The sequence below is a fragment of the Coenobita brevimanus genome, chromosome 79 (assembly GCF_032717465.1).
Source record: "Coenobita brevimanus isolate Jiangsu-jjx chromosome 79, ASM3271746v2, whole genome shotgun sequence".
Classification (NCBI taxonomy): Eukaryota; Metazoa; Arthropoda; class Malacostraca; order Decapoda; family Coenobitidae; genus Coenobita; species Coenobita brevimanus.
The window spans coordinates 32,162,040-32,189,681 of NC_137032.1; the positions used below are offsets into that span (position 1 = coordinate 32,162,040).

Genomic DNA, 27,642 nt, shown 5'->3' on the forward strand with positions numbered 1-27,642 from the left:
TTGCTGGTGCCTATGACCTACAGTCTTTTCAGTGAAGTGTGTCTTGGCATCATACTGTACATGCATCTTGTTTTTGGCTGATAATTTAAAAGTCCCTCAACTCCATCCTTATCCCCTGAAAGGATGATGGTGTGCTACAGAGGGGCAGCATTATCCTACAATCCAGCAGTTTCACACTGAGAACCTGGGACCATGACAATGACAAAAATATAACTATGGAAGTATCAACATTCCGGAGGGGATTTTTAAAAAATAAATAAATCACTAACGATGATGGTTTAAGTAAAACAATGATCTAGTTAAAAGTTTATTTACAACAACAACTGGTATATGTATTATTATTTAAGATTAACACTTTTGCTGCTATACTCTATTAGCTGATGAGTCTTGCAGCTGGTCCAAAGTGTTCTACCATAGACTTGATCATCTTTACTTGTCTTCTTGGTACAAATGTGCATCACCTCTTAGTCACTCTCTTGGCATCTCATCATTCTCTTCTGGGTTGTCTAGGTATGTTGTTTTAATGCATTTTACTTTAATTATTTTTTGGCATTTCAAGTCTCTTGACAGCACTACTATTTTTTTTTCTTTACACCACAGTATTAGTCTTGTCTAGTGCATATTCAAAGCTACACTGGCATATCCAGTACCTGCTGTAAGGAGTGGGGGACTGAATGAGATGACAAACAAAAGAGGAATGGTGTAATTGGGGATGTTTTACCTCTGCACAGCTAAGGCCCTACAGCTACTCTGATAACCTTCCACTTGACTCTTGGTCACTCTCTTCTGTTTTTTCTAGTCAATTCAGACCCTTACAGTCTCTTACAAAGTGTACTTTACTCTGGTTCAACAATTCCTTATTTTTTCTAACCTATTTATTTTACTCTGGTTTACTGTATATGTGCCTCAAATTTTTGTGGCTATTTAATGACGTGCTCCTGTGGCCAGTCGAATACCTTTGGAAACTTTGCCACCTCCTCCTCAGTGTAGTGGTCGAGGCGGCGCGGCACCAGCCTCAGTTGACGCATCTGGCCTGACACATTCTCAAGGATGCTATCTGGCACCTGTGGATAAAGGCACTGGGTTAGGCTAAGTTCTGATGGTTTATGGGTTAAGTAAGGGTCAGGACAACAAAACCATCACTCTTGCGGCATGTGCAAAAAGGGATGTAATAATTGTCATGTACATCTTCATGCATATTAATTCCACCCCTCCATTCTTTATGCCTCCTCTGTTTCCATAACTTGCTTTCTTACACACACAGTTGTCAAAATAATGTCACCCTTGCAACTTCTGAGTGAAAAGGTGTGTGCAAAAACTATCGTGAGGATATTCCTAAATACATATTCCATCCATCCATCTTTAGCCTATTCCCATGCCTCCTCAACTTCCATATTTTGCTTTTTCACACATACAATTGTCAGTCATCATATTCATCCCTCTTTTAGGCCATCCATACATTCTACCACTCTCAAGCTCATTCGCATATACCCCTTTCATCATCTTATTTGTTACTGGAGAGAGGCCTTCTCATGATGGCACTGATATAACCATGCAGCTCCAACAACTGATTATACAAACATCCCTAACTCCTTCCCTATTCACCAAAAGGAGGACAGTGGATTGCAGGAGGAGGACAACTTCAGCCTGAAATCCACCGCATTCATATCTAGATGAGCCTGGGGTTGCAAATACCACCCAGTACCTTTACTACTATAAACCCACCCTGTTCAAACCCATTTTCTAAGTAACCAACCTTATCATCGGGAAATATGTGGAGTCGCGCCATCCTCCCTCGTCTCAGCAGATCTGAATTCAGTTTACTGTATACAGCTTTTCTGACAATCTGTTGGGAATAACATACATTAACTCTCAGCGATATGGATGTACCGGTACCGTACCATGACAAAGATCACAGTGATGATGACAATACAGTACAGTTAACCCCTTCTGTCCAGGACAATCTGTTTTGTAATACCACATGGTAGTTTTATTCATGGATTTTATTCAACTCTGGTACTGAAAGAGTTTATTATGGCCTTACCTAACCCTCCAGCTCAGAAAGTCTTCCCTGAGCTGAGTAAAATCATCTGGTCACAAGAAGTACCATAAATATTAAATGTCACTGAACTGAAAGGGTCAATAATGTGTATGGTGACTAACAACAGTGATATACTGTACAAAACAGCAATACAGATTTTTTTTTTTTTTTTTTTGTCCAACTCCAGGCAAAGGCTTCAAGGCCTATCCCCAGGGCATATCTCCAAGGTCCAGTAATCCTCCTCCACCTCCACATGTCGTCCATTCAGTGCTAACACCCACAGTCCATACCTAATACATGCTAGAGTTGTCTCATACAGGACTGGTGTATTGGTATTAGCAGGGGTATTTTTATGACATGTCGGCGGGTCTTCTGGTAGATCAGTAAAGTCTACCTTTTATGAAATTCAAATCCATAAACTGTTCCCTGTCCCGGCGGGGATTTGAACTGGGTTGCATTAGAACTGCAGGCCACCTCTCTACCGTTTGAGCCACTGCCTCTCCTGAATGGTCTATTTATTGCATAAACCAGTTTCAAGTGTTGCACAGATGGCTCAGTTGGGCTTACCAGAATCTACATCATCTTTTACACTGCATAACCTCATCAAGCTGAACATTACCTGTTTCTTTTTTTATATCCACTGATTGTCTATCTACATTCAGAAGCCTTAGTCCCATAAGGGGTGGCCACAAACAAATTGCCTCCGTGTCACCCTGTCCCCTGCCATTTCACTGCCCTGCTCCCAGCTCACATCCCCCTCTCTCATACTGTATACTTCATCCCATCCCTCCATCTCATCCTTGGCCTCCTTCTCCCTCTCCCCTTTCCCCCTTCCACTTCACTCACATACACTCTCCTTGTCAGTCTCTTGCTCTCCATCCTCTCCACATGGCCAAACCACCTCAATGTGTTTCTCCTAATGCTTCCTATCACATCCACACCACAACGCTCCTTCACTTCCTCATTTGTCAGCCTGTCTCTCCATGCGACCACATGCTCCTCTCAAATAACTCATTTCCACCGCTCTATTGATTTGTGTCCACTGATTGCATAGCTGATTATGGTCGGTTTTCTATCTTAGGGAACTCGGCCACTCGTACAGGTTTAAGAAATTTACATGAAGTTTTATGAGCTTTACTTACAGGGTGGGGTTGAATCTTGATTAGTTACCAGCTAACTGATCCTTTAACTTCACTTCGCCATCAACTGAGCTGAGGGGGATTAGGGACCCCCGGCAGGTTAATGAGCTATAGTAATTTCATGAAGCAGCCAAAATGTCAACAATCTTTACACCAACAGCCTGAACTGTCTCTGCAGCACATGACAGGAGAGCAGCACTGAACACCCTGTATAATCCCACACCCATCTTACCATAGTTGGGTCCTTCTGGTGTAACTGCCATGCCAGGGTCCAGGACGCACCCTTAGCATAGCCTGTGTGGTGGAAATAAACCCGCCTCTCCCACTCCATCCCAGGTAACGCTATCTCCTTTGAGTTGACCACAACCACGTGATCACCACAGTCATCTGGAAATAAAAGTAAATGGGAGTGTCTCTCTATTTACCATTCTCTTACCCGGCCCTTATCCATCTCACTCTATTGATCTGCCTGCATCCGTCTATCAGCTTATCAGAATCCAACTTTCTATTAGTGTCATGCCTGAGGCCTGTACCGAAGTGGAAAGCAAGAGAGAGAGAGAGAGTAACTTACTGAGGGGGTGGTATATAGGTTTGTGAGATCCTGAGAGGTAGATTTTGATCCTGTCTGCTGAGTCGAATGGATTCTGCCACTTTGCATCATACAGGTACCACATCCGCCCAAACGTTGCCCATTGCTGTGGAGAAATTGTCCATTATCATCATCATCAACCAATAACCAGCCACAATGATCATAACCATCATCTAATACTGTATTCCAAATTGTTCATCACCATCATCTTATACTGTACCGTATTCCAAATTATTCATCACCACCATCATCATCAATAACCAGTTACAATCATCATCATCACCATATAATACAGTATTCCACTCTAATAACAAAGCAGTTTCCCTTCCCTCCTTTGGTTTCATTTTCAATTAATTTATAGAGGCTCAAACATGCATGCACCCAACCTGGTCACCTAATAGCAGCTGTCCATGCTGCTTGATCTCTAGTAGCCTCTCTCTTCAGTTGCTTATCCCTGATATCACACTCAATGACCTCATCCCAGGCATTTTTGTTTACCTCCTGTATCCCTACCCTCAACACTCAAACCTCACCTTACACACCCACCTGTCAGTTTTGAGGATTTCTGATAATGCTAATACAATGACACAAATTGTGTCCAACCATAAGAAAAAAAAAAAAAAAAAAAAAAATCATGCACAGGGGCCCTGGGCTAGGCTACTGTCCTGATATTTAAAGCATAGGTGACCAGTCTTACTTTCCTCCAAGCGGTATTACGTGAGAAATAAACCCCAACCTTCCCTCGGCCCCCACCCGGCTGGAGACCATTATTCAGGTTCCTGATTTCCGAAGTTTCCTGGATGTGATGGAGTAATGTAAAGGTGGGGGTGACTTACAGTAGCAGTACTTCAGCTTTCGTCAGTCTGAATCAAGTATTGAAGCTTACCTGAACTCTTTTCACTGACGACATTTTGGTCGCCACCTCCCCTCCCCGTCTGGCGAATATTCAGGCTTATCTAGTTCTATATTCCTTCTTGTAAACTTTATAATGAGATACTCCACATTTCCCACCTCGTATGTTTACATATTAGTATAAGGGAGGCGAGGCTGGGGAGGAGGAGGATTATGAGCACTATAAATGTGAAAAAAAGGAATTTGATTCGACAGTAATTGGTTGAAGAGGATTAAGCTTATAGTTTACCTGTTCGGTTGAAGTAATATAACGGGCAGTGGTACATTAACGTAGTAAATGAGGAAAAAATGAAGCAAATTAATCCAATGACTGAATGCTGGAATTAACAAGAAATTCCCTCATAATAGCTACACCTGAACCAACATGGAATCACTCTATTTTTCAAATAACCAGTTTCATTGTAAATAGTCACTCCAATTTCAAGTGGAAAAAATCTAACTATTAAATTCATAACACTACGTTCTGACTGAAATTATTCCTTACTCAACCGAATATTCAAAGATACGGATTATCTTTCAGACTGGGACAGCTGAGGAGGGTGTTTGGTGGAGGTGGAGAAAAGTTAATTGACGTGGAAAACCTTTTTGCTTTGTTTAATTTGTCGTTTTAGCGTGATTAGGTGAGTAAGCGATCGCCTAATATCGGAGGGGTTATTTTAAGCATGCCACTAGTGTTTTATTATTAGTGTTTTAAACCATACAGTAGAAACTTGGCTTTTTCTCTGTTTACAAACTCGCTGGGCACCACCATTTATTGTAATCACACCATATTTTCTTGAATAAGTCTCACATCTGCAGTTTTATTGTAATCAAAGAAGTATAGGCCTTGGATTACTTAGTTTTATTATTTTTAAGAAGGTATTTAAAAATACATTACGTGGAAAAGGAAAGCTGCTTGCCTCATCAAAATACTATCTATCTGTCTATCTATTGCCAGACGCCTCAATCCCGTTTGGGGTGGCCTCAAACAAATCGCCTCCAAGTCGCCCTGTCCCCTGCCATTTCACTGCCCTGCTCCCAACTCACACCCTCCTCTCTCATATACCTCTTCACCCCATCCCTCCATCTCATCCTCGGCCTCCCCCTCCCTCTTCCCCCCTCCACCTTACTCATCAAAATACAATGATATATATTTGTTACATGAAATCGTATCGTATTGTATATAAAAGCACTTATGCTTGCATGTGTCAGCCTTGGTTGCCTCATGGCGACTCGCCACACAGCCCGTTCATAGAAATAAGGTTATTGAAATCCAGTACATAAATTTGCTTTTTTTTTTTTTTTTTTTTTTTTTAGTGGGGGGACTTCCCTATGACTGTCCCCATTCCAAATGCATTGTTTATTTGATGAGGGATTGAATTCTCCAGCTCTTCAAGTCTAAGATCACATTTACATTGTTAGTGTGGCATAGGTTTGTTTTGATTTGATAAGTTTTTGTTTTTGAGATGGCTTTTCTGTTTTTGGACAAACTGTATGGGAGCTACCAATAATAACTTATGAAAATTTTTATGGCAGGGATTATCTTGTAATTTTAAATTCATTAATGACACCCAGGTTCTGTAGAAATATTTATACTACTAAAGCTTGTATAATTGATTCATGACACCCAAATTATGGGAAAATAACGTTGTTTAAATGCATGAAGTTAGGTTTGGTGGTGTCAAATGTGACGTCCTGCAGAAAGGAGTGAGTCAGTTCGGACCTAAAACTCATTCAGGTTAGTTAGGTTAAGTTTGGTTGAGTTAGATTAGGTTGCACATGGTTGTGTTTGGTGAGGTTAGGTCATATTAGGTTAGGTTAGGAGGAGCAAATGCCAAGTGATGGATTGACTTTGGATCCAAAATACAGTATTGCCATCTCTCCATCTTGAATGTACTGTGTTGTAGCAAGATTATCGTGGAATTTGGTCCTACTCATGAAAAAGTACCAAATAAAGAATGTAGAGTCCTAGTAGCATCTTTTCTTGGGCTGTGTGAAAAAACTGCAAAAAGACCAAAATCTGGATCACATTAAGGTGAAATAGGTATACCCTCCTCCACTCCTTCTCTGTCTATCTGTCTATCTATCTATCTGTACTGGTAAACACCTGAATCCCATAAAGGGTGGCCAGAAACAAATTACCTCCATGTCACTCTGTCCACTGTCATTATGACACACTCCCCCCATCTTACATCCTCCCCTGTCGTATACCTCTCTTCTCCATCGCTCCGTGTCATCCTCGGTCTCTCCCTCCCTGATGTGGGTACATGCATGTTTGGATGTTAAGATGTGTAATTGTAGGTGCATGTTGTGCCTAGCATCTCATATTAATTATATGTTATTCCCTGTGAATTTTGGTGATACAGTATAAATGAAGTACCATACGGTAGCTACATGGTAATCGTACTTAATTCCTAATACTGTATCTTCATTGTTCATGGGAACTAGTATTTCAAAAGAATGTGGATTCTCTCTCTCTCTGTCTCTCTCTCTCTCTTTCCAGTAGGCAATGGTGTATTAATCATTAAAATTCAGTATTTACAAGTTAATTATAGCTAAGGGAAATAACCAGAGTAATACAGTAGCTGTTTTTGGTACCGTACTTGGTTATGTCACTGCCACCACTTGAGTGTGTCCCTCTCCTACACCTCTCCATAGTTCTTAAATGGTCCATTAAACCTGCAGGAGGTGTAGCAACAATGATAGACTCCATTGATTATGCAGATTACAGAGCCATGTTATCAGGCTTTCCCCCTTTCAACTCACATCCTCTCATTCTCTGTTCCTCTCCTCCCATGGGCCTAAATTCTCTGTAGGTCTAAAAAGAACAGTATTAATTTCAGTATGTGTAGTGGCAATGATGTACATTACTTAGAACTAGCATCATGCAATGGTTACAGTGCCCTGTCCAGTGACAGGAGAATTTGCACACTTCACATGTTTTGTCTCCCAGTCCACCTCACTCAGGTGCATTCTTCTAGTCAGTCTCATTCTCTTTACCTTACCTTACAGCTGTGCCTGTCATGTGACATCAATTGCTGTGAAGCACCACCATTTTCTGTACTGTCATTTAATTAATTTTTTGTTGCTGATTTTTTTATTCAGATCTCTCAGACAGTCCAGAAACTTGCTTCTCTGTCTTCTTCTTGCCTCCTACCTTTAGTCTTTCCAAGCCTAGATCTAAAACAGTCATTGTACCTTTCAGAAGGTGTAGCGGCCATGATGTACTCAGACCCCGCAGCAGTTGTGGATTATGGCGCCTCAAGCAGTGACAGAAGAAGACATGGGCGGCGGCGAGGGAGGCGGCGGGGCAGAGGCCAGGGCAGGGAGGGGGCCGAGGCGGTGGAAGTCTTGTCCAATGCTGTGGCCAACATAAACATCAACGACGACATTCCAGAGGAGCTTATTGACCCTTGCAAGGTCTTTGTGGGAAACCTTCGACCAAGTGTAAGTACTGAAGTGTATGTCAATGAAGTGAAGGGGGGGGGAGAGAGGGGGAAGCTGAGGATGAGATGGAGGGATGGAGTAGGGAGGTATATGAGAGAGGGAGGGTGTGAGTTGGAGGGAGGGCAGCAAAATGGCAGGGGACAGGGTGACATGGAGGCAGTTTGCTTATGGCCACCCTTATGGGATTAAGGCGTCTGGCTATGGATAAGTATGTAGATGTGCAAAAACTTCCACTTCCCAGTATATTTTTCATGGAATAGAGGAAGGTTGAGATACATCCTCACACAATCAATGTATATTTGAAGACAGAGTTTGTAGACAAGTATTGCAGCAAATTACTGTATAGGTTACCAGTACAGTACAAGGTTCTGGTACTTCATTGCAGTTACTTTTCATCATACTGTAGGCTGTTCTTTTTACATGGTTTTATCATAGTTTTTGTTGTGGTTATACAGCACAGTGCTTTCTAAAATATTCCATTTCCCACGCATCCTTTCGACCTAACTATTTCAGACATGAGAGTTTGTACTATAGCAGTAGTAGTAGTAGTAAAAGTGGTACCAGTAATGTAGTGATGATGATGATGATTGTTTGTTTATTTCACGTTTTTTGCAGGTGAGTGAGAGAGCGCTACATGATGCAATGTCATACTATGCCAAAGTGGAGCGTGCCATCATCATCAAAGACAAACACACACACCGCAGCCGTGGCTACGGATTTGTCACTGTTGCCAAGGCAGAGGATGTAGACAAGTAAGCAGCAGTAGTAGTTATGTGTTCAGTATAGTAGTAGTAGTAGTAGAAGTAGTCATAATTGTAGTACAGTAGTAGGAGGAGGTGGTGGTGTTGTTGCAATCTTAGGCTCATCTGAATGTGAACCTGGTGGATAACAGGCTGAAGTTGAATTTGGCTCTCTCTTGTATTTTGTTTTTCTGTTGGAAGGAACAGTTTTGCGGGCTCGTTGCCTCTGGTTCCTTCTTCCTCACATTAAAAAAAAAAAAAAAAATATGTAAGTAGGAGGCTTGATGAGATGTTTAGTACAGTACGGTATGCTCTCATTATATCCCATTCACTTTGCTCCTGAGGTTGACATGAGTAAGAAAAGATCTGATAGTTTCTCCCTCTGTCAGTTTTTTCTTAGTCTCTTCTGGACCCTGCCTCACCCAATCCTTTGGTGAGGAAAGGGTCTTGGTGATGATGATATTATGATGATTTGATGATAATGGTGATGGTTGATGATGATGATGACGGTTGATGATAATGATGACAGTGATTGTGATGAGGACGTACTCTTATTATACACTCTTTCAGACTACTGAACCTACGCCACAGTGACAAATATCTGTGTGGGCAGGAGCTGGTGATCAAACGTGCTCGGAAGCGCATATGCCTCCCGGGCCACCACGACTATGTCCGGCGCCCATTGCCCGAGAGAGACTTTGACCTGTCCCTGCCTGACCCCACAGCGCCATCCATGCACATGCTGGTGGATGACGTCATGTACAAGATACTCGAGTTTCTGCCCATCAAGGATATGGTTCGGTCAGAGCGAGGTGAGGAGGATTGGTTGGGTTCTGTGTGTGTGTGGCTGTCTGTCTTTCTCTAGGCCTCCATACCATAGTGGAGAAACCTATTTTATTTCATCAGTTCTTTCTTTGTTTCAGTCACACAGTTCTGTTTGCTGCCATTCCTTTATTTTTTCACTAGGTTGCTTCAGAGTTGGCACATTAGGCTAATTCCTTAGGCGAATACCCCCTTTTGTTATTTTCTTGTTTTATTTCTGTTTATTAGCAAGTTTTACAGGGTCAGAGGTAAAAAAAAAAGAGGGGGGGGTGGTCCTGTGCTCCTGTGTAATTATTCATCATGGTATGGTACTTTGCATAGAAGTAATCCTGCATTCCCTTGGTAGTGTTGTCATTCTTTAAATCTACTTTATTTTTCTGCTTCATTTTGCAGTTTGTTGATGTTGATGTTGGCCCACAGTACTTTTTTTAACATCCTCCCTCCCCCCCACTTTTTTTATTTTTTTATAATAAGGGCTAAGGCATTGTCCTTTGGAAGAGGACTTTGGTTTGGAGCGTGTAGCACTTTAGGACCGGATGCCGTTCCTGATGTCTGCCATGACCCTTGGGTGGATTTGCACCTCCAGCCCTCCGGCCAGAACAGAGCACTCTAAGCCACTGAGCCACGGCTGCTGCCAGTGTGTTTGCCATAGATTATCAACTGGAGATAGTTCCTGGTGACCTTGAAATAAGTGTCCCCATCTCACTGTCTGTCTATGTAATCATCTGTCTATTGCATTTTGTGTTTTCAGTGTGTCGTCGCTGGCAGATGCTGGTACATGGTATGTTTACCAAAGTGTACAAACTGGAGATAGCGCCTGGTAACCTTGGCATCAGCGCACCCATCACACGTTCCATTATATCAAAGCTTCTCATTCTGTCTGGACCCACACTGCGAGAACTCAAGCTCCTCAGCATAGACCACGCCACAAGGGGAAACATTATGAAGATTGTCGGTGAGTTGTTATTATGTTACTGTAATATAAGTATATAAGTTACTTTAAAAATATTAAGAGTGTAATCACCAAGAAGTAATATCCAAATTCAAATCAGGTGATCAGGTGTTGATGATGATGCTGAAGGAGAATGATGAGTGTGACATAAATGGTAGCAGTAGTGTTGATGGTGATAGTCATAAATTGTGAATGTTTTGTAGATATGTAATGCCCATTCTTCTCCCTCCACCCCCAGGCCAGCTGTGCCCAGTTCTGGAGTGCCTAGATGTGTCACTAGCATACGGGATCAACTTCACCAACATCAGTGAACTGGCTACCAAGTGCAGGAACCTTAAGGCATTTGTGGCTATGGTGGGTGATAAGAGAGTACATGCATGGATATGTGCTTTAAAAGAGATAGGATTGGAGAGAGAGAGAGAGAATGCTACCAGTGATGACAGTGACAGTATAGTGGGGATAATAATGAAAATGATGATGGTGATGATTAAGGAAGGGAAGAAGAAGAACAGGAAAAGAGAGAGAGAGAGAGAGGTGCCTGCTATTGATGATGTTGATGATAATGGTACTGATTATGGTATTTCAGAACTGCTCAGACTTCAACGAGAGGGCGCTGAAGCAGTTATTAGTGAGCTACCCTGAGTTGGAGCGACTACACATCTCCGGCTGCTCTATCACTGGACGCAGCTTCACCCTCCTGCCCAATACTCTTAAGGTGTGTTTGTAGTAAGTTAGAACATAAGAAGATAACTGCAGTAGGCCTGCTGGCCCAAGCTAGGCAGCGCCTAGAAGAGTAACTGAACTACTAGAATGAGATAAGGATAGCAAAGATGAAGGCTCTCCCCTGCCTTCCAAACCCTCCAGCCAAAGCTGGCAGGAAAAATTCAGAAAAAGCACCACGCATTTTAGAATATCTGACATGGACATTTTATAGGAAAGTGTGAAAGGAGAAAAAGAGGCTGTCATAGTGTAACCTGCAAAGGAAAAAGAATGAATTGGAAATGGTTATGAGATTTTTTTTTATTTTTATTATTTATTTTTTTTTTTTACCCACCCCTTTTTTGTCATATGCTTATCTAGCCTATGCCTGAAACTCTCATTGGAAGGGGCAGCAGTTGCATCACTAGGTGGCTTGTTCGTCTTCTACTCTATTGCCAAACCAGTTTCTACCTGCTTCCCTATTAAAACCAAATTTATCTAGTTTGAAACCATTACTGTATGAGAATGGTGAGTATACTGCAGCCCACTGGATACATGTTCAGACGAACTTGGGATTTCAACTACTGCTGCTGTATAGATGTTGATTTTCTCTCTCCCACTATATGGTAATGTTCCCTCTGCCACAATACTGTATAGTAATTTTCTCTCTTTTCACACTAGAGTAATTTTCTCTCTGTCACACTGGAGTAATTTTCTTTATACCTTAAGTTAGATGTTAATTTTCTTTCTCCCTCTTGGTGTTAATTCTTTTCCCCCCACTGGCAGGAACTAAACATATCGTTCTGCCTAAATCTCAACGACAGGGCCTCCAACAGCAAAGGAGCGTTGTATCATATTGGTGAGAGGTGTCCAAACCTGGAGTCACTGGAGATGGAGAAGTGCAGGTGAGAGTAATGAAGAAGAGATGAAAGAGACTGAAGAGAAAATGGAAAAAATGCAAAATAGGGAGAGAGAGAGAGAGAGACTTACTGACATCCTCCTTTTGTGCAACTCTTATTTTAATCTCTTACAACCCTGATCATAAAGAAATCATTAGGACACACACACACACACACACACACACACACACACACACACACACACACACACACACACACACACACACACACACACACACACACACACACACACACACACACACACACACACACACACACACACACACACACACACACACACACACACACACACACACACACACACACACACACACACACACACACACACACACACACACACACACACACACACACACACACACACACACACACACACACACACACACACACACACACACACACACACACACACACACACACACACACACACACACACACACACACACACACACACACACACACACACACACACACACACACACACACACACACACACACACACACACACACACACACACACACACACACACACACACACACACACACACACACACACACACACACACACACACACACACACACACACACACACACACACACACACACACACACACACACACACACACACACACACACACACTCTAGTGTTGATACTGAAACCCTCACACCTCAGTAGGCTGTCCTGTGACTCCAGTGTATGTGCAGATAAAGTGTTAACCTTGGCTGCCAGGCATCTGAAGCTGTCATACAAAATCCATATCTCTTTATAAAAATATAATGGGTTTATATGCAGGATTTTTTTTATCTTTTTTTATTTTTATTTATTTATTTTATTTTTATGGAGCCAGGATTCTGGGGTCTTAATTATTGGGTGAATGGGAGTGTGGCACATTCATGTGGGCAAATTTTGGTAACAATCTTATTCTGTCAAGTTCTTTTTCTGACTCGACCCTGCCTCACCTCATCTCAAGGTTAGGAAGAAGGTCTGGATGATAATGTGATTATATATATACAGTATATATATATATATATATATATATATATATATATTTGATCAGCATAAGTGTTGTAATGTGCTAATATAAAAATGTGTTGTTTTTCCCAGGGTGAACAAAGAGGTGCTGGAACATATTGGAACCAAGTGCCCCAACTTGACAAAGCTGTCTGTATTCATGGTGGAGCCAGAAGCATCTGAAGCACTCAGGACTTTCAAAAACTTAAAGGTGTGTGTTGTAGTGCACGTACCCTAACCTGGGTGCTGGAGGGGGATGCCTTCATGTGGTGGCACTGATGTAAACAAGTGACTCCACTGCCCTGTTATACAAATGCCCCTTAACTCCCTCCCTGTCACTAAGAAGGAGGATAAATTGCAGAAGGGCAGCCTTGACATGCAATCCATTGGGTTTGTGTTCACATGAGCCTGGGGACACAACAACAACAACAACCCTTTGGCTACCATGGGTTCCTCTGAGGAAAAAAAAAAAATTGTTGTTGGCTGTGGTAAGATAAGAGGTTGTTGATTCTGAGCCAGGCTGTTTGTGTGAACATTTGTAACACTTGCTGAGATGGGCTTCCCTATGCCCATTAGGTGACCAAGGCTGACATGCGAGCATGTTGGGGCCATTATAAACAATATGATACAGTGTTTATTAACTATTGACCATGCTAGCAGAGTTTGTAGTTCATGGTGGGGGGAGGGAGGGGGACATCCACCATCTGCTCAGAGTAGTGCTGCCACTAGGTGACACTGCATTGAGCGACCAGCCATATCGTATACTGAAGTCCAAGAAACCTGATGGGTGGTAACCATAGCACCAAGTGACATTTGGTGGTCTAGTAGGTTAAGACACACTAACTGGATGTTGTGTGTGTTGGTTTACATGTGAGGGTTGGTGTGGGTTTATTACCAACATAATGGCACACACACACAAGTATGGCTGGTCATCCTCACTTTAAATGTTGGCACTGAGTAGCCCAGCCTTAGGCCCCTACACTGCTGAGGGAGCAGAAAGGGATTGGACGATAGAGGAATAGGTGAATCTTCTAATTTCATCTGTGCTCATCTGCTCAGTATATCTAAGCATAACTGTATATCTATCCATTATTGATGAGGTGTATGCAGAGATGCTTAAGTGCAGTGGGGAGAGTGGAATGAAGTGCTTGTTGGAGATATGTAAGAAGGCATGGATGAGTGAAACTGTGCCTGCAGAATGGAAAAAGGCTGTGATTGTACCCCTGTACAAAAATAAAGGTGAGCGAAGTGAGTGCAAGAATTATCGTGGCGTAAGTTTATTGACCGTGGTAGGGAAGGTATATGGAAGAATTATTATAGAGAAAGTAAGAGAGATATCAGAAGTCCTAATGAGTGATGAACAGGGTGGTTTTAGGAGTGGCAGAGGATGTGTGGATCAAGTATTTGCAGTGAGACAGATAGCAGAGAAGGCTTGTGAGAAGGACCATAATGTGGATCTGGAAAAAGCATATGACAAAGTAGACAGAGAAGGATTGTGGAAAGTTTTGCGCATGTGTGGTGTAGTTGGTAAGCTGCTAGGTGCTGTCAAGAGTTTTTATGATGGTAGTGAAGCATGTGTAAGGGTTAATGAGCATCTAAGTGAATGGTTCACAATTGGTGTGGGCGTGCGACAAGGTTGTGTGATGTCCCCATGGTTGTTCAATGTATATGGATGGGATGATGAGAGAAGTGAAAACACGAGTAATGGAGAGAGGGATGGCGTTGGTAATGAATGGTGATGGGTGGAATATCAAATTTGTTGTATGCTGATGATGCAGTACTGCTTGCAAGTACTGGACAGGAACTTGGTAGGTTAGTGCAGAGTTTTGTTGATGTCTGTGAGCGTCGTGCCTTGAGAGTAAATGTAGAGAAGAGTAAAGTGATGGTTATTGAGAGAGAAGGCGACTCCCAGTGTGATGTCACAGTGAATGGAGAGAGACTGGAATTGGTGAGAGAGTTCAAATACTTGGGTACAGTGATAGAAAAAGAAGAAAATGTGCAAAAGAAGTTGAAAGTAGAGTGACACAAGGAAGAAAAGTAGCTGGTGCAATGAAGGTCTTGATGAGAAACAGAGGCTTGAGTGTTGCAGCTGCACGAGGCTTACATGAGGGAGTGTTAGTGCCAACTCTGACGTACGGGTGTGAGACTATGGTGTGGCACGAAAATGAAAAGTCAAGAGTAAGAGCAGTGGAGATGGAACTGTTGAGGAATGTATGTGGAGTACAGATACGAGATACTGTGATTTGTGAAAGGTGTGGAGTGAGGAAGTCTGTGTACACCAGAATCGAAGAGAGTGTCCTGAGATGGTATGGTCATGTGGAAAGAATAGAGAACAATAGAGTGGTGAAAAAGGTTTACCTGAGCAAATTTAAAGGAGGCAGGAGATGAGTTAGGCCAAGGAGAAGGTGGAGAAATATGGTGGATGAGTGTTTGAGGAAGAGAGGTTTGGAAGTCGATGAGGCTAGGGAACTGACAAGAGATCGAGCTGGCTGGATGAATGTTGTGAGGAGAAGTGTTTGATCAGGGATTTTGGCACCACTTGTGAGCATGACAGCGTCCAGATTAACTCAACCGGATACATTTGTGTGAAGCTGCAGAATGTGGTGAATGTTTTTTTGGCGTATCTGGTAGAGCCAGGATTCCGGGGGCTTGAATGATGAGTGAATGGAAGTGTGGCCTATTTGGATTGGGCAAATTTGTGCTGTCTGGACATTGCTACTCCTCACCCTGCCCTTGGGCGGGAAAGGAGGTCCGGATGATGATGACGATATATATATATAGGTAGGTGGGGGCACTCACCATCCACTCACTGAATGTAGTGCTGCTCTCAGGTGTATACCCTTTCCTCTCCTCCATCCTTCTTTCCTTCCATCTTCTTCTATCTTTCCTTCATTATTTCTTCGTCCTTCTGCCTACGGTTGACTTTACACTCCCTCTTCTGTCTTTCATTCCTTCATTCTTTTCTCTTCCTTCTGCCTGTGGGTGACTCTACACTGAGTGACAAGCCAAATGTTTCCTGTACACCAGGAAACTATTTACTATGCTGGGTGGTAACCATATAACCAAATTTTTGCGCCTGGTGCTTTAGTGGGTAATTATTGTGCTCCAATCGGATTGAGCCGGTGAAGGTTTATATCCAAGGGGTGGTTGGGGTTTATTGCTCACGTAATGCCACTCAGGGATGAGTGAGGCTGGTCACTCTCATCTTAAATGTCAGGACCAACTGCCTAGCCCCTGGCTCCTACGCTCCTCATGGGGCAACGTAGGATTGGATGATGGATGAATGGATATATATACTGTATATATATATATATAGGCTATATATCATCATCATCATCATCATCATCATCATCATCATCATCTGGACCTCCTTTTCCACCCTAGGGCAGGGTGAGGAGTAGCAGTATTTATATATTTATTTATATACATTTATTTTTTCAGGATCTGACAGTGGATTCTGTGTTATTAGATCTTGATATGCTGGTGGAGAGCATGCCCTCACTTCAGAGACTCTCTGTTGACTCGGTGAGTGGAGAGAGAGAGAGAGAGAGAGAGAGAGAGAGAGTGTCCCTTTATTTAGTAATTCCAGTGATTTCTTTGTAAGGATTAGCGCATACTACAGTATCATCTTGCATGTCAAAATTTGGTTGGGTATATTTTTATTGCCTTAATACTTGGGTCTGGTTAGTACTTGGATGGGTGACCGCCTGGGAACACCAGATGCTGTTGGCATAACGTTCTCCCTACTTGTCGAGTGGGGTTGGTGGAGGATTAGTGCCCCTCCCTGTAAAACAATTAACTCTAAGCCCTTGGCCACCCCGTTTGGGATACATGGCGTCTGGCAATGATGATGATGAATGAATACTTATAATTATAGCCATCTCAGTATAACTGTTTGAAGAGTAAGAATACAAGGTGGACCATATAAATTAAAATGCACTACTGCCACTCTGCTGGGCAGTTATTTGTTTGTTGTGGGGCCGGCTTAGTCAGTGTTATCAGTAACTGCTGTGCATCAGGTATTCATTCCCTACTCCAGTTGCCAGAAGCGCATTCACACTAACCAGTGGGCTGTCTCTGCAACACTGCCATGTGAGATGCCAGTGTAATGCCATTTTATGAGCCACGCTGTATGTGAATAATAATAATGAGAGTAAAAGATTGAATGCACAGTCAACACAAAAAATATCGCACGCCTGGGTATGATGGATGTCAATATGAGCAAGCTCTGCAAATATACATGAATGTCTTAAGCTAATGCCTTAAAAAACACAGCACCCAGAATGTAAAGTTTTATGCAATTTTGAGTCCTAATAATTACCAGACATGGGGTAATCGTAATCTGTAATCGTAATCGATTGTAATCGATTACAGATTTGTATAATCATAATTGATTACCGTACTTAGGCATTTTTTTCAAAGTAATCACAATCGTGATCGATTACTCTCATATTGTAATCGTAATCATGGTTACTTTTACAATTACAAGGCCCCAGATAAGTCATTCTTCCACAAATACTCGTCAGGAATAAAATACTGTAGTTCAGTGTCAAACAGTCAAATATACACCATAAAAGTCCATACTTAATATGAAAACAAGAGTGAATTGTAGGTTATCACTTAGAAGCTTCCATATAATATCCTACCTAAGCTAGAATAATATCACCTGGGAAGATCTCAGTTGGTAGAAAAGTTAATAGAATGAAAGGGTCAAAGGACAAAGTGAAGAAAAGTCTCGGTGCTAGAATTATTGAAGCACTTTTGTATTTGCAAACTGGCAACAAAATAAAGGAACAACTTACTGAACATAGCACTGTACAGTATATTTTTATCCAGAGTAACAGTTGCCATAGGTTCTGCAGAGCTTAACCCATGTTCTTCCTTACGCAGGCAATTATTATTAAAATGATTTGCATATAAAATATATATCCCTAGAAAATATCAGTTTTATATTACTGGATGATGTTTGTGCTTTTAAAAACTAACCAGCTATTTACTTGATCAATGTTAAGTATACAGTAAAAGGAATGTGCTTATAATAATGTAGTGCATAACAGTACATGTAATCATGATTGTAATCACGATTACTTCTTATGTAATCGTAATCGATTACTCTTACATTTACTATAATCATAATTGTAATTATAATCTGAATTTTGCAAAGTAATCGTAATCATAATCGATTACAATACCCCTACAATCGCCCCATGCCTGATAATTACCAAGGATGATATTTGCATTTATAATCAGAGGCTGTTCTATACATCACAGTGCTTCATCCCTGTTTCAGAGTGATGCGCACAGTAAGAGGACCAGTACTTTTTTGGTTGACTGTGCAGTGGATCAAAAAGTATTGCACAGGAGGGGTTGTGTGGTGCTGTATCTGAACTTACTAACATGACTTGCAGTCTCAAGATTACAGATGGGTCCTGTTGCACAAGTGGGATGTGTTGATGGAGGTCTGCATGGGCAGTGGATACTTGTAACGTATCTGATTGAAAGGGGGGGGGGGGAATGTGAAAACTCTTATAATGGAGTAATTAACGTATGAGAGAAATAGGGTCAGGTTAACTGACCCTGCTCACATCACCAAATTTAGATCTGGGTTGCCCATTCTCGTATCATTGGTTTCTCATATAGCAAATGGTTGTATAAGAGGACCCACTGGTACCTGATATAATATGGATGTACATATAGTAACCAGATGTCACAAACAGGTGACGTATGGCATTCCTATCAAAGCAGGTTTACTGACATTGGGTATAATCCATATCCAGCATTTATCAGTACTATTAGCACACCAGACCCTTGTTTTATGATGAACCAGTATGCACGGAATTGCTTATGCCATGACTAAAATGTTTGAATCATATTTTCAATATACAGTTGCATTCTTGCTTACACAAGCAGTACGATCTTGTACGAAGCCAAACTGATCAGTGCATGATTGCTATTTTTGTTGATATGTTCCAAGGTGACCCTTTTGAACTTGGTTACTATTGACTGTGTTACTGTTAGTGATGGAATAGTAGTGTGGTACTGGACCTCAGACAGCAAGTGGAGTGCAGTGAAGTGAAATAAGTATCAGCTTAGCCAAGTTGGAGTGTAATTTTTAGACTTATGTTTGGTGATAAGCAAGAAGTGGAGTGCAGTGAAGTGAAATAACTACCACTGTAGGTGAGTTGCAAACTTGTTTTTTAATGTTGTTCTTTAGGTGACTTGGCCAAAAGCATATCCCATTGAGCTCAAGTTATAAATGACTTGATATATGATATATTGATATGTGATGGATTGCTTCAAATGCCTCCTGACTGTTAACAAGTACGTGCTGTACTTATCATCCCAGGTGTCAGATTGTTGTATGCTAACTGTGCACCAATAGTTGTTACTCATCGGTACAGTGTACATGTAGTGGGTCACCAGAAACCCTGTTTCAAAATGTGTTAGAGCCATAAGAACACTGACATCCAAGTTTATTAGTCATTATCAGTGTAGTGAAGGCCATTAGTGTAGTGGTGCCAGGGTAGCAGAATGGTTGGACCCTCTCACTCCTATGATGTTGACTTGTATTCATGTTGGTTGAGGAAGCTCCCTAACACCTCTTCCTTGTAGATTTATTTTTGGATATGGCTGACTAATAAAGTTTTGTACATTATATATGCAGAATATGGTGATTGTAGAATGATTTAAGTAACACAAAAGAGGATGACAAGGTGTAATAAGCAAAATAAATAGCTTAGGAAAAGATGTTAGGGAGGTGTATGGCATGTAGGAGGACCACAGGGCATTGGGAGCAGGCTGTGGAGCCCATGCGCAGAGTCGGACACTTAAAAACAAATAATAATAAAGAGTGCTGGCCACTGTATTTTGATTACAGTAAATTCTCCATTATCTGTCGTTACAATATCCAGCCCAACGCAGTATCCAGCACAGCCATCCTGGCTCTATTTAAGGAATATCTGACTAAATTATGCAACATTTGGCGCTGAAACAGGATGTAAGCAGCAGTCCAATGCAAAATCCAGCATTGAGGCATCTCGCCTGGCTCATAAGTGGTAACCTACCGGCACCAGGGGAAATCCCAAAACGTGGGAGCCAGTGAGTACGCCCACTGTGCGTCAGCCAATCAGAATCTCATGGCTGTGGCACGTCTGGCGTGCCAAGAATACCACCGTTCTCTCATTCTTGCCCGTGGATGTCATAGAAGCAAGATGTGCCTGTGGGCTCGTTCTCTTCTGGCCATGCGATTGCAAAACTCTGGTGCATTTACTAACTCTGTGGCATCCCATGTTTGAGCTATTTTACTGTATTGTATTGCAAAGCTTTCCCCCCTCCACCTCTATCACATACACTCCTAGTCAGTCACTCACTCTCCATCCTTACCACATGGCCAAACCATCTCAATATATTTCTCCTAATGCTTTTTATAATTCTGAAAAATTCTACTTATCAATCTTTGTGGTTAATCTTCCCTCTGCCTATTGTCTTTATTTATGCAGGTCAGTGCTGGTGCTTCTGTCTGGTTAATCTTGCTCTCATGATATCGTATTTACAGTGTTTATTTATATCTGGTGGCTGCTTTTATTTGTGTGCTTAATATTGGTCGCTGGATTACAAGTCTTGTCTGCATTTAATTCTGGTGAATGGCAGTACTCCAATCTGGTTAATTTTGTTCTCTGGATATTGAATTTATTTGTAACTGGTGCATGCTAGTTCTAATTCGCATTGTTTTATTCTTTCCCTCTGGACCCTGCCTTACCCCATGCTAAGGGGCAACAGGGCTGGATGATGATTATATTTCAGAGACTGTCATCGGGCGGGCAGTCAGACTTCTCCCCCATGAAGGAGCTTAGATACGTCAAGCTGTGCCACATCGACATGAGTCCGCAGTCCTTATTTAGCTTAGCCAAGTGCCCAAAGCTGGAGGAGGTGTATCTGCAGAGTTGTGGAGACGTGCCACAGGAGGTGCTGCTAGAGTAAGTATGTGGGTGTGAGGGGAAGGGAAGGGAGAGAGGAGAGGAGAGGAAGGGAAGGAGGTGAGGAGAGGAAGGGAGGGGAGAGGAGAGGAAAGGGAAGAGAGGAGGGTAAGGGAATGATATGAGGAGAGGAAGGAAAGGAGATGAGGAGAGGAAGGAAAGGAGAGGTGTAGAGAGTAATGGGGAGAGAGTAAGGAAAGAAGAATGGCTAGGAAAGGGAAGAGAGGAGAGTAAAGAATGGAAAGGAGAGGGCAGGAAAGGAAAAAGAGCAGAGGAGAGGGGAGGAAAGGGAAAAGAGAAGAGTAAGGAAAGAAGAGTGGAGAGGAAAGTAAGGAAAGAAGGAGAATGGAGAATGGGTGTGTGTCGTCCTGTCTCAGTATAGATAGATATAGATGAGGGTTCACCGGCCCCAGAAAAATATATTGCCCCCGTGTCCAGCCTTTCTATCTGTTTGTCTATATCTATCCACCTGTCTATCTGTTTATCTATCTAATCTCTACTCTGCCCCATTTCAGTATCCTACGAGGGTGCACCGGCCTCAAAAGAATATACTGCCCTAACATCAACCTGAATCTGGACGTTGTTAAATCTGTGGACAAGATCATGAAGAGCAGATCAGGCAAGGTGGTGATAGAGGTTAGCATGGACTACCTTTTACCCAAGGAACTATTGGAGGTGCAGTATGACACCAGCAAGATTGAATTTGACCCCATTAGTGAGTATTTTGACTCTCTCTCTCTCTCTCTCTCTCTCTCTGTGGTACAGTGGTAAAGTGTGCGTTTTCGTACACTGAAGAACGAGGGTTCGCACCCCGCCAGGGTAATAAACTTTGGGAGCGTTCTTCTGGCCATGTACTGCATTGGCGGACATAAGGGGTGCTGTGGTTGAACCAGTTGCATACCGGTACTATAAAGTATGCTTGCACCCAGTCGGCTTGTGCGTGCCGATTACACTTGGTTCACAGACTACACACATCCAAAGCCAACTACACACATCCAAAGCCACTCCAACACTACAATTACACTTACAAGCACTTCACACCCTACATACAATCTCTACCAGACAGCCTAAGCCACTTGGTAGAGATACATTGGCTGTATCGTCCCCACTTCAGTCGGGATAGGCCGGTCCTGCAGTGGATACTCAAAACGGCTGATGAGATGAGATGAGATGTATATATACAGTATATATATATATATATATATATAGCATGATGATGAGATATATATATATATATATATATATATATATATATATATATATATATATATATATATATATATACAGTATATATATATATATATATATATATATAGCATGATGATGAGATATATATATATATAGGCTACTTCATTACAGTTTTAGGTGGGGAAGCATTTCAGGATGATCAGGAGGATGGTGATGAAAATGGTGATGGTGTTGATGGTGGTGTTGGTGATGATGAAGTGGTTTAACATATTGAGATGCAGCATTATATGGTAGGTTAGCAAAACTGAATAAATAATAATAATAACTAATAATTTTTTTTTTTTTTTTGGGCAACTCCAGTAGAACTTTGTGAACATCCTGTACATCTGTCTGTTTATCTACATGTATCCCTCTGTATGTGCCTGTGTCTGTCTGTCTTTTTATCTATTTGTAGCCAGATGCCCTTTTTTTTTTTTTTTTTTTTTTTTTTTTTTTTTTGACTCTGGGCATAGGCTTCACAGCCTGCTCCCAAGGCCCAGTAGTCTTCCACATATCATACACCTCTACATGGCACCACTTTGGTGTTAACACCCACCGTCCATATTGAATACATGTTAGGGCTGTCTCATACAGGACTGGTGTATTGATATTAGCAGGGGTATTTTTATGACATGTCGGCAGGTCTTCTGGTAGATCAGTAAAGTCTGCTCTACATGAAATTCAAATCCTTAAACTGTTCCCTGCCCCAGCGGGGATTTGAACCCGAGTCCGGTAGGACTGCAGGCCACCTCTCTACCGATTGAGCCACCGCTTTATCCTGGAAGGGGTAGCAGCCATAAACAAATCACCTCCACATCACCCTATCCTCCACCATCAGGCTTCCCTTTCTCCAACTCACATCCCCTCCCCCACACAACTTCTCCTTTCCCTCCCTTCATCACATCCTCAATTCCCCCTCCCCTCTCCACCATACTCACATACACTTTCCTAGTCAGTCTCTCTTCCTACATTCCCTAAACATCAGCAAATAAGAACATAAAAAAGGTATATTACAAGGTAGATATAGTATATATAATTTAGACTTTTCTGTATATATAATTTAAACTTTTATATATATATATAAATATATAATTTATTTATTTTTTTCCAGGTGGGTATCCATTTCTGTATGATCCGGATGATTTTGATGGTGAGTAGGAACAAAAGGAAAATAGTTTCTCATGGGCTGTAGTTGGGATGATGATGATGATTAACAACAATAATCTTCCCTCTTTAGCCAAAATGATGATTCTGGTAGACATGAATTTTGCTGATAAGATGAACTACAACAATGATCATTTCTTGTTAAGCCAATCCCAACCACTCGTTCCAGCAGATGATGATGATTCCCTGTATTCTGGAGGCAGCCTGGAAGATTACTGGATGAATAATGGCTTTGATGGGTTTGACAGTGATCACAGCCTACCAGACGCTATTTTATATGGGGACCATTTGGTGAGTCATTGTGGGTTTTGTTTAGCCAGGATTCCATAGGCATGAATGGTAAGCGGATAACTCATATTCTTGTTGGTTAAAGTAGTTCCCTAACACCTCATTTCAGCAGCTTTGAAGATCATGAATAAACAAAATTTCCAACTGACATGCTATTCTTCTGTGCTATGTTGCCGGTTATATTTTACAGATGGTTAACACTTATTACTCTGTTATACTCCTCATTCATTTATTAATTACTATAGTATTCTTTATAAATTGTTTCCTACCACTTATTAATCTTCATTTATGTACAATATGATGAAAATATTTGCTTCACCACCACTCAAAAGTTCAGCCAATCATGTTCCACCTGACACAGGCTCTGGCTTCCGAGTGATTAATTCATAACAGTATGTGGACTTACTACAAGCAATTGCCAGATGTCTCCATATACTCCAGTGTTTTTCTCACACTTTCTACTTGCCCAGCTGTACCTCTATTGATGTGTCCAGACCATCTCAGTGTCCTCACTTTTACTTTCTCGCTGATATTTTCCACTCTTACCCTGAGAGTATTCTGTCAGGTTTTACTCCACATGTTCATTGGATTGTGCTCCTGTCATTTTGTTCCAGTCTTACGATATCCGCCTCCTTCATACTGCATGTTTCACTGCCATACAACATAACACTGCTAACACAGGTGCCAAACACCTTCCTGCTTGTAGACAATGAGAACACTGGAGATGTAAGGATGGGTAACATGTCTCTGAACTTTTTCCAACAGCTTTACACCCTTGCAGTGCCACTGTACTTGGCATCACCCCTGCACTGATGATATCACCAGGGTAACAAAATTTGTTCAGTCTCCGTTGGCATTATCTCCAGTCACCAAGGGTCTACTGATCCACCACCAGAAGTACACTATAGTCTCACCAATCTAAAATCAAGGTTTGGGTGGGGTCTGACGCTGGGTGCAGCCATGCCATACTTCCTAAACGAGCGATGAGTAGATTCTGTTATATATGTAATAGGCATCACAGATAGGTACACACATACTAATACAATATAAACGTAAGTATTCTAGCATATGAAAGGAAGGTAAACTTGTAATGCATATGGCTCTTGTACATCAATAAAGAAATGTGGCATACATATTTTACAGTGGTGCTGAAAAAAATGTAGTTACTTTTAACGACTTTCACGGTAGTTCTAAGTTGGGTAAGTAATGTAACAATTACGTTTATAATATAATTTGAAGGAATCAGTAGAACATACGCTATTTTCTTAATAGAAATAAATAAGTTAAAACACTTACGAGCAGCAACATCCAGGCCCATACTAGGAATCATAAATTATATGAGAAAGAGAGAGAATGCGATTTTTAAGTTCATTATTTTGGTTATATTTATAACTTAAATTAGTTTGTCTTTACACACACACACATACACAAACACACACACACACACAGAAGTGGGTGAAGTCATGTCAGGCCAGGTGGCGAGATGTGAGCGGCGAGCTCTAACGGTGTCAGGTCAGCCTCTAGGCAATCAGAGTATAGGAAACAAGGCAACGCTGTACACCGGGAAATCCCCGGCTGGACTCCACCCAAACCTTGGTTTTAGATTGGTGAGACTATACCAAATGCAAGCTGCCGTGCATTTCACTACTGTGCATATCTTTTGTACCCAGTGTTTGTATCCAGTTTAGAAAATGTTACCATAGCTGTTTACTCTGACCAGACACAAACTATTGCCTTTCCATATTTGATGCTCAGAGATGGCTAGTAAATAGCTATGAAATTGAATGTATGTAGTCTTGTTCTGTCATTAAATAACAGGTAAGTGGCTAAAAGGGATACAAATCTCTGTCAGCTATAAACAGTCTGACCATACGTGCACCCTTCCTATATGCAGCACATGGCCGGCTACTCAAATCCATAACCAGTCCAATGCTGCATTCAGAGATTATATACTGTCTTCCAGATAGTTCCTTGGAGATATTTTAACTCCATACCCTCTCCTCTTTTGTAAATTTTCAACCAGTTCACCCGTACTCTGTCATTAATGCAACACTGGGCCAGCCTTGCTTAACATTTCTACCATTCCTGGGCTAGGAGTGTTTCCAGCAAAATACTTGTGCATATCTGGCTTGTTCACCAAATTGTTGTGCCACGTATTTGAGCTATGAAAAATCGCTAAAAAAGTGACTCGCCACCACGTCATCAGCTCAGAATCAGTTGGCCAACAAATGACGCGTCGATGTGACGGCGGACCAGAATAGTGTTAACTTGAGATGATCAGCTGTTGAGATCCCATGGCAACCCTCTTAGGGCTCAAGATAATGTTTGCAGTATGTATGTTTTCAGAATCCTGGTGACCTTTCCATGCATGCCACTACATTTATGGTGGGAAGTGGCACATAATACCAGCTGAATACAGTATAAAGTTTGTGAAGTCTTCCGTGTTCCTCAGCTCACTTAATCCTCACAACGATAGCAGTATAGTTTGTTAATGGTGATTGTTGATGGACCCCCTGGCAGTTGGGTGGGTAGTATGTGCATCTTCCAGCTCTCCTGCCCTAGTTTACTCCTGCCAAGGGACATTTCAGGAGGGTGCAGTAGTGTGTCCTTTCTTGTGTTCTCACATGTTTATATCCTGATGACATAGAGACTCTTAACGACAACTCAGCAACACACTTCCCCGTACACTTCTCACCCTACGCTCCAAAAGCCTTCCCCACTTGTGCACATGTACGAAGCATTGGGTGGAGGTGAGTTACTTCTCCAGGGGTACTAATTCTTATCCCTATGGATCAGCTGCCCTTCAGGACCTGCAGAACATGGCTTGAACATGTACAGTAAAAGCTGCATTCAATATCTATATACAGTACGTGACGGTGACCATTTATCTTGCAGGACTTTCTTCGTGACCCATTCCTGATGTATGGGATTGGCTACTATGGCTCGGAGGAAGACTCGGACTTCAGCAATTGAGGAGGATGGTGGGTTTTGGGAACACCCATGCCATGGAGGAAAGAGTGGGAAGGAATAGAAAGGAAGGAGAGAGAGGGAGACTTACAAGAGGAAGAGAGAGAGAAAAAAAGAAGTGGAAGAAGCAAGAGAAGCAACAGAAGAGAAGACTGAGGAGGGAGAGCGGGAAAGAGAGAAAGGGAGTGCAAAGGGAAGAAAGGGTGAGTGGGTAAAGTTGAAGAAGAAAGTGGGGGGAGGGAATAGAGGGACAGAGGAGGAAGGGAGAAGGGGAGAATTGCAGGGGAACAAGAGGGGAGGAAAGAAATGGAAGAAACAAGTGGAGGAACAGAAGACATGGGAGAAGGAGTAATGAAAGGAGGAAATGGAGAGAAGGAACTGAGAAAGGGAGAATTGGAAGCTGTAGAGAGAGAGAAGTGGAAAGGGAATGCACAGAATTGGTGGAAGGAAATGTAGAGAGTTGTAATGAGACAAAGTGAGACAGTAATTGATAAGCAGAAAGAAAATGCAGACAACTGAGAGGACAGTAGGGCTGCCTTAGATACCCAAGCATATTATATCTATTAATTCCGCATATGACATGCCACATTAAGCCAGCCAGTTGTGTGTATGACAATATTAAACCTACCAGGTGTTCATACAAGTGCCAGTGCTTCCGTAAGATGTCGGACCGTATATATTCTTGGGCTATGAGTCTTCCCAGCTCCTCATCCTTACCAGTATTTATCTGCTTGTAGCATGTTAATTTTCTCCCTTATGTTATGAAGC

The 27,642-nt window shown here is 41.9% G+C and overlaps 2 protein-coding genes across 3 annotated transcripts; one reads left to right on the forward strand and one right to left on the reverse strand.

The window, feature by feature from the left end:
- Positions 1-329: 329 nt before the first annotated feature.
- Positions 330-4,778, reverse strand: mRpL13 (mitochondrial ribosomal protein L13). The gene is made up of 5 exons (XM_080279514.1): positions 4,656-4,778; positions 3,752-3,875; positions 3,413-3,567; positions 1,757-1,846; positions 330-1,064 (listed from the first exon to the last, which is right to left on the reverse strand). Exons 1-5 carry the CDS (start codon positions 4,677-4,679, stop codon positions 921-923), a joined length of 537 nt encoding a protein of 178 aa, XP_080135640.1. The 5' UTR covers positions 4,680-4,778; the 3' UTR covers positions 330-920.
- A 453-nt stretch (positions 4,779-5,231) lies between these two features.
- On the forward strand, positions 5,232-26,972 carry LOC145408951 (uncharacterized). Of its 2 annotated transcripts, none has more exons than XM_080279531.1 (15): positions 5,232-5,301; positions 7,869-8,107; positions 8,723-8,859; positions 9,418-9,659; positions 10,421-10,624; positions 10,860-10,975; positions 11,208-11,336; positions 12,107-12,225; positions 13,346-13,463; positions 16,694-16,777; positions 21,056-21,228; positions 21,744-21,943; positions 23,567-23,605; positions 23,789-23,910; positions 26,803-26,972. In XM_080279531.1, the coding sequence occupies exons 2-15, from the start codon at positions 7,880-7,882 to the stop codon at positions 26,878-26,880; spliced, it is 1,989 nt and encodes a 662-aa protein (XP_080135657.1). In that variant the 5' UTR covers positions 5,232-5,301; positions 7,869-7,879; the 3' UTR covers positions 26,881-26,972. The 2 variants fall into 2 exon arrangements, with proteins under 2 accessions (XP_080135657.1, XP_080135658.1); XM_080279532.1 differs by having other exon boundaries at positions 23,792-23,910.
- The last annotated feature ends 670 nt before the right edge of the window (positions 26,973-27,642 follow it).

Bases quoted from the DNA above. Each gene is read 5' to 3' on its own strand.
- mRpL13 (XM_080279514.1), bottom strand. From the start codon at position 4,679: ATGTCGTCAGTGAAAAGAGTTCAG. The intron at 3,568-3,751 runs GTAAGTTACTCT...TTTTATTTCCAG, and splicing joins ACCTATATACCACCCCCTCA to ATGACTGTGGTGATCACGTG. The intron at 1,065-1,756 runs GTTGGTTACTTA...CTTTATCCACAG, and splicing joins ACATATTTCCCGATGATAAG to GTGCCAGATAGCATCCTTGA.
- LOC145408951 (XM_080279531.1), top strand. From the start codon at position 7,880: ATGATGTACTCAGACCCCGCAGCAGTTGTGGATTATGGCGCCTCAAGC. The intron at 16,778-21,055 runs GTGAGTGGAGAG...ATTATATTTCAG, and splicing joins AGAGACTCTCTGTTGACTCG to AGACTGTCATCGGGCGGGCA. The intron at 21,229-21,743 runs GTAAGTATGTGG...GCCCCATTTCAG, and splicing joins CCACAGGAGGTGCTGCTAGA to TATCCTACGAGGGTGCACCG.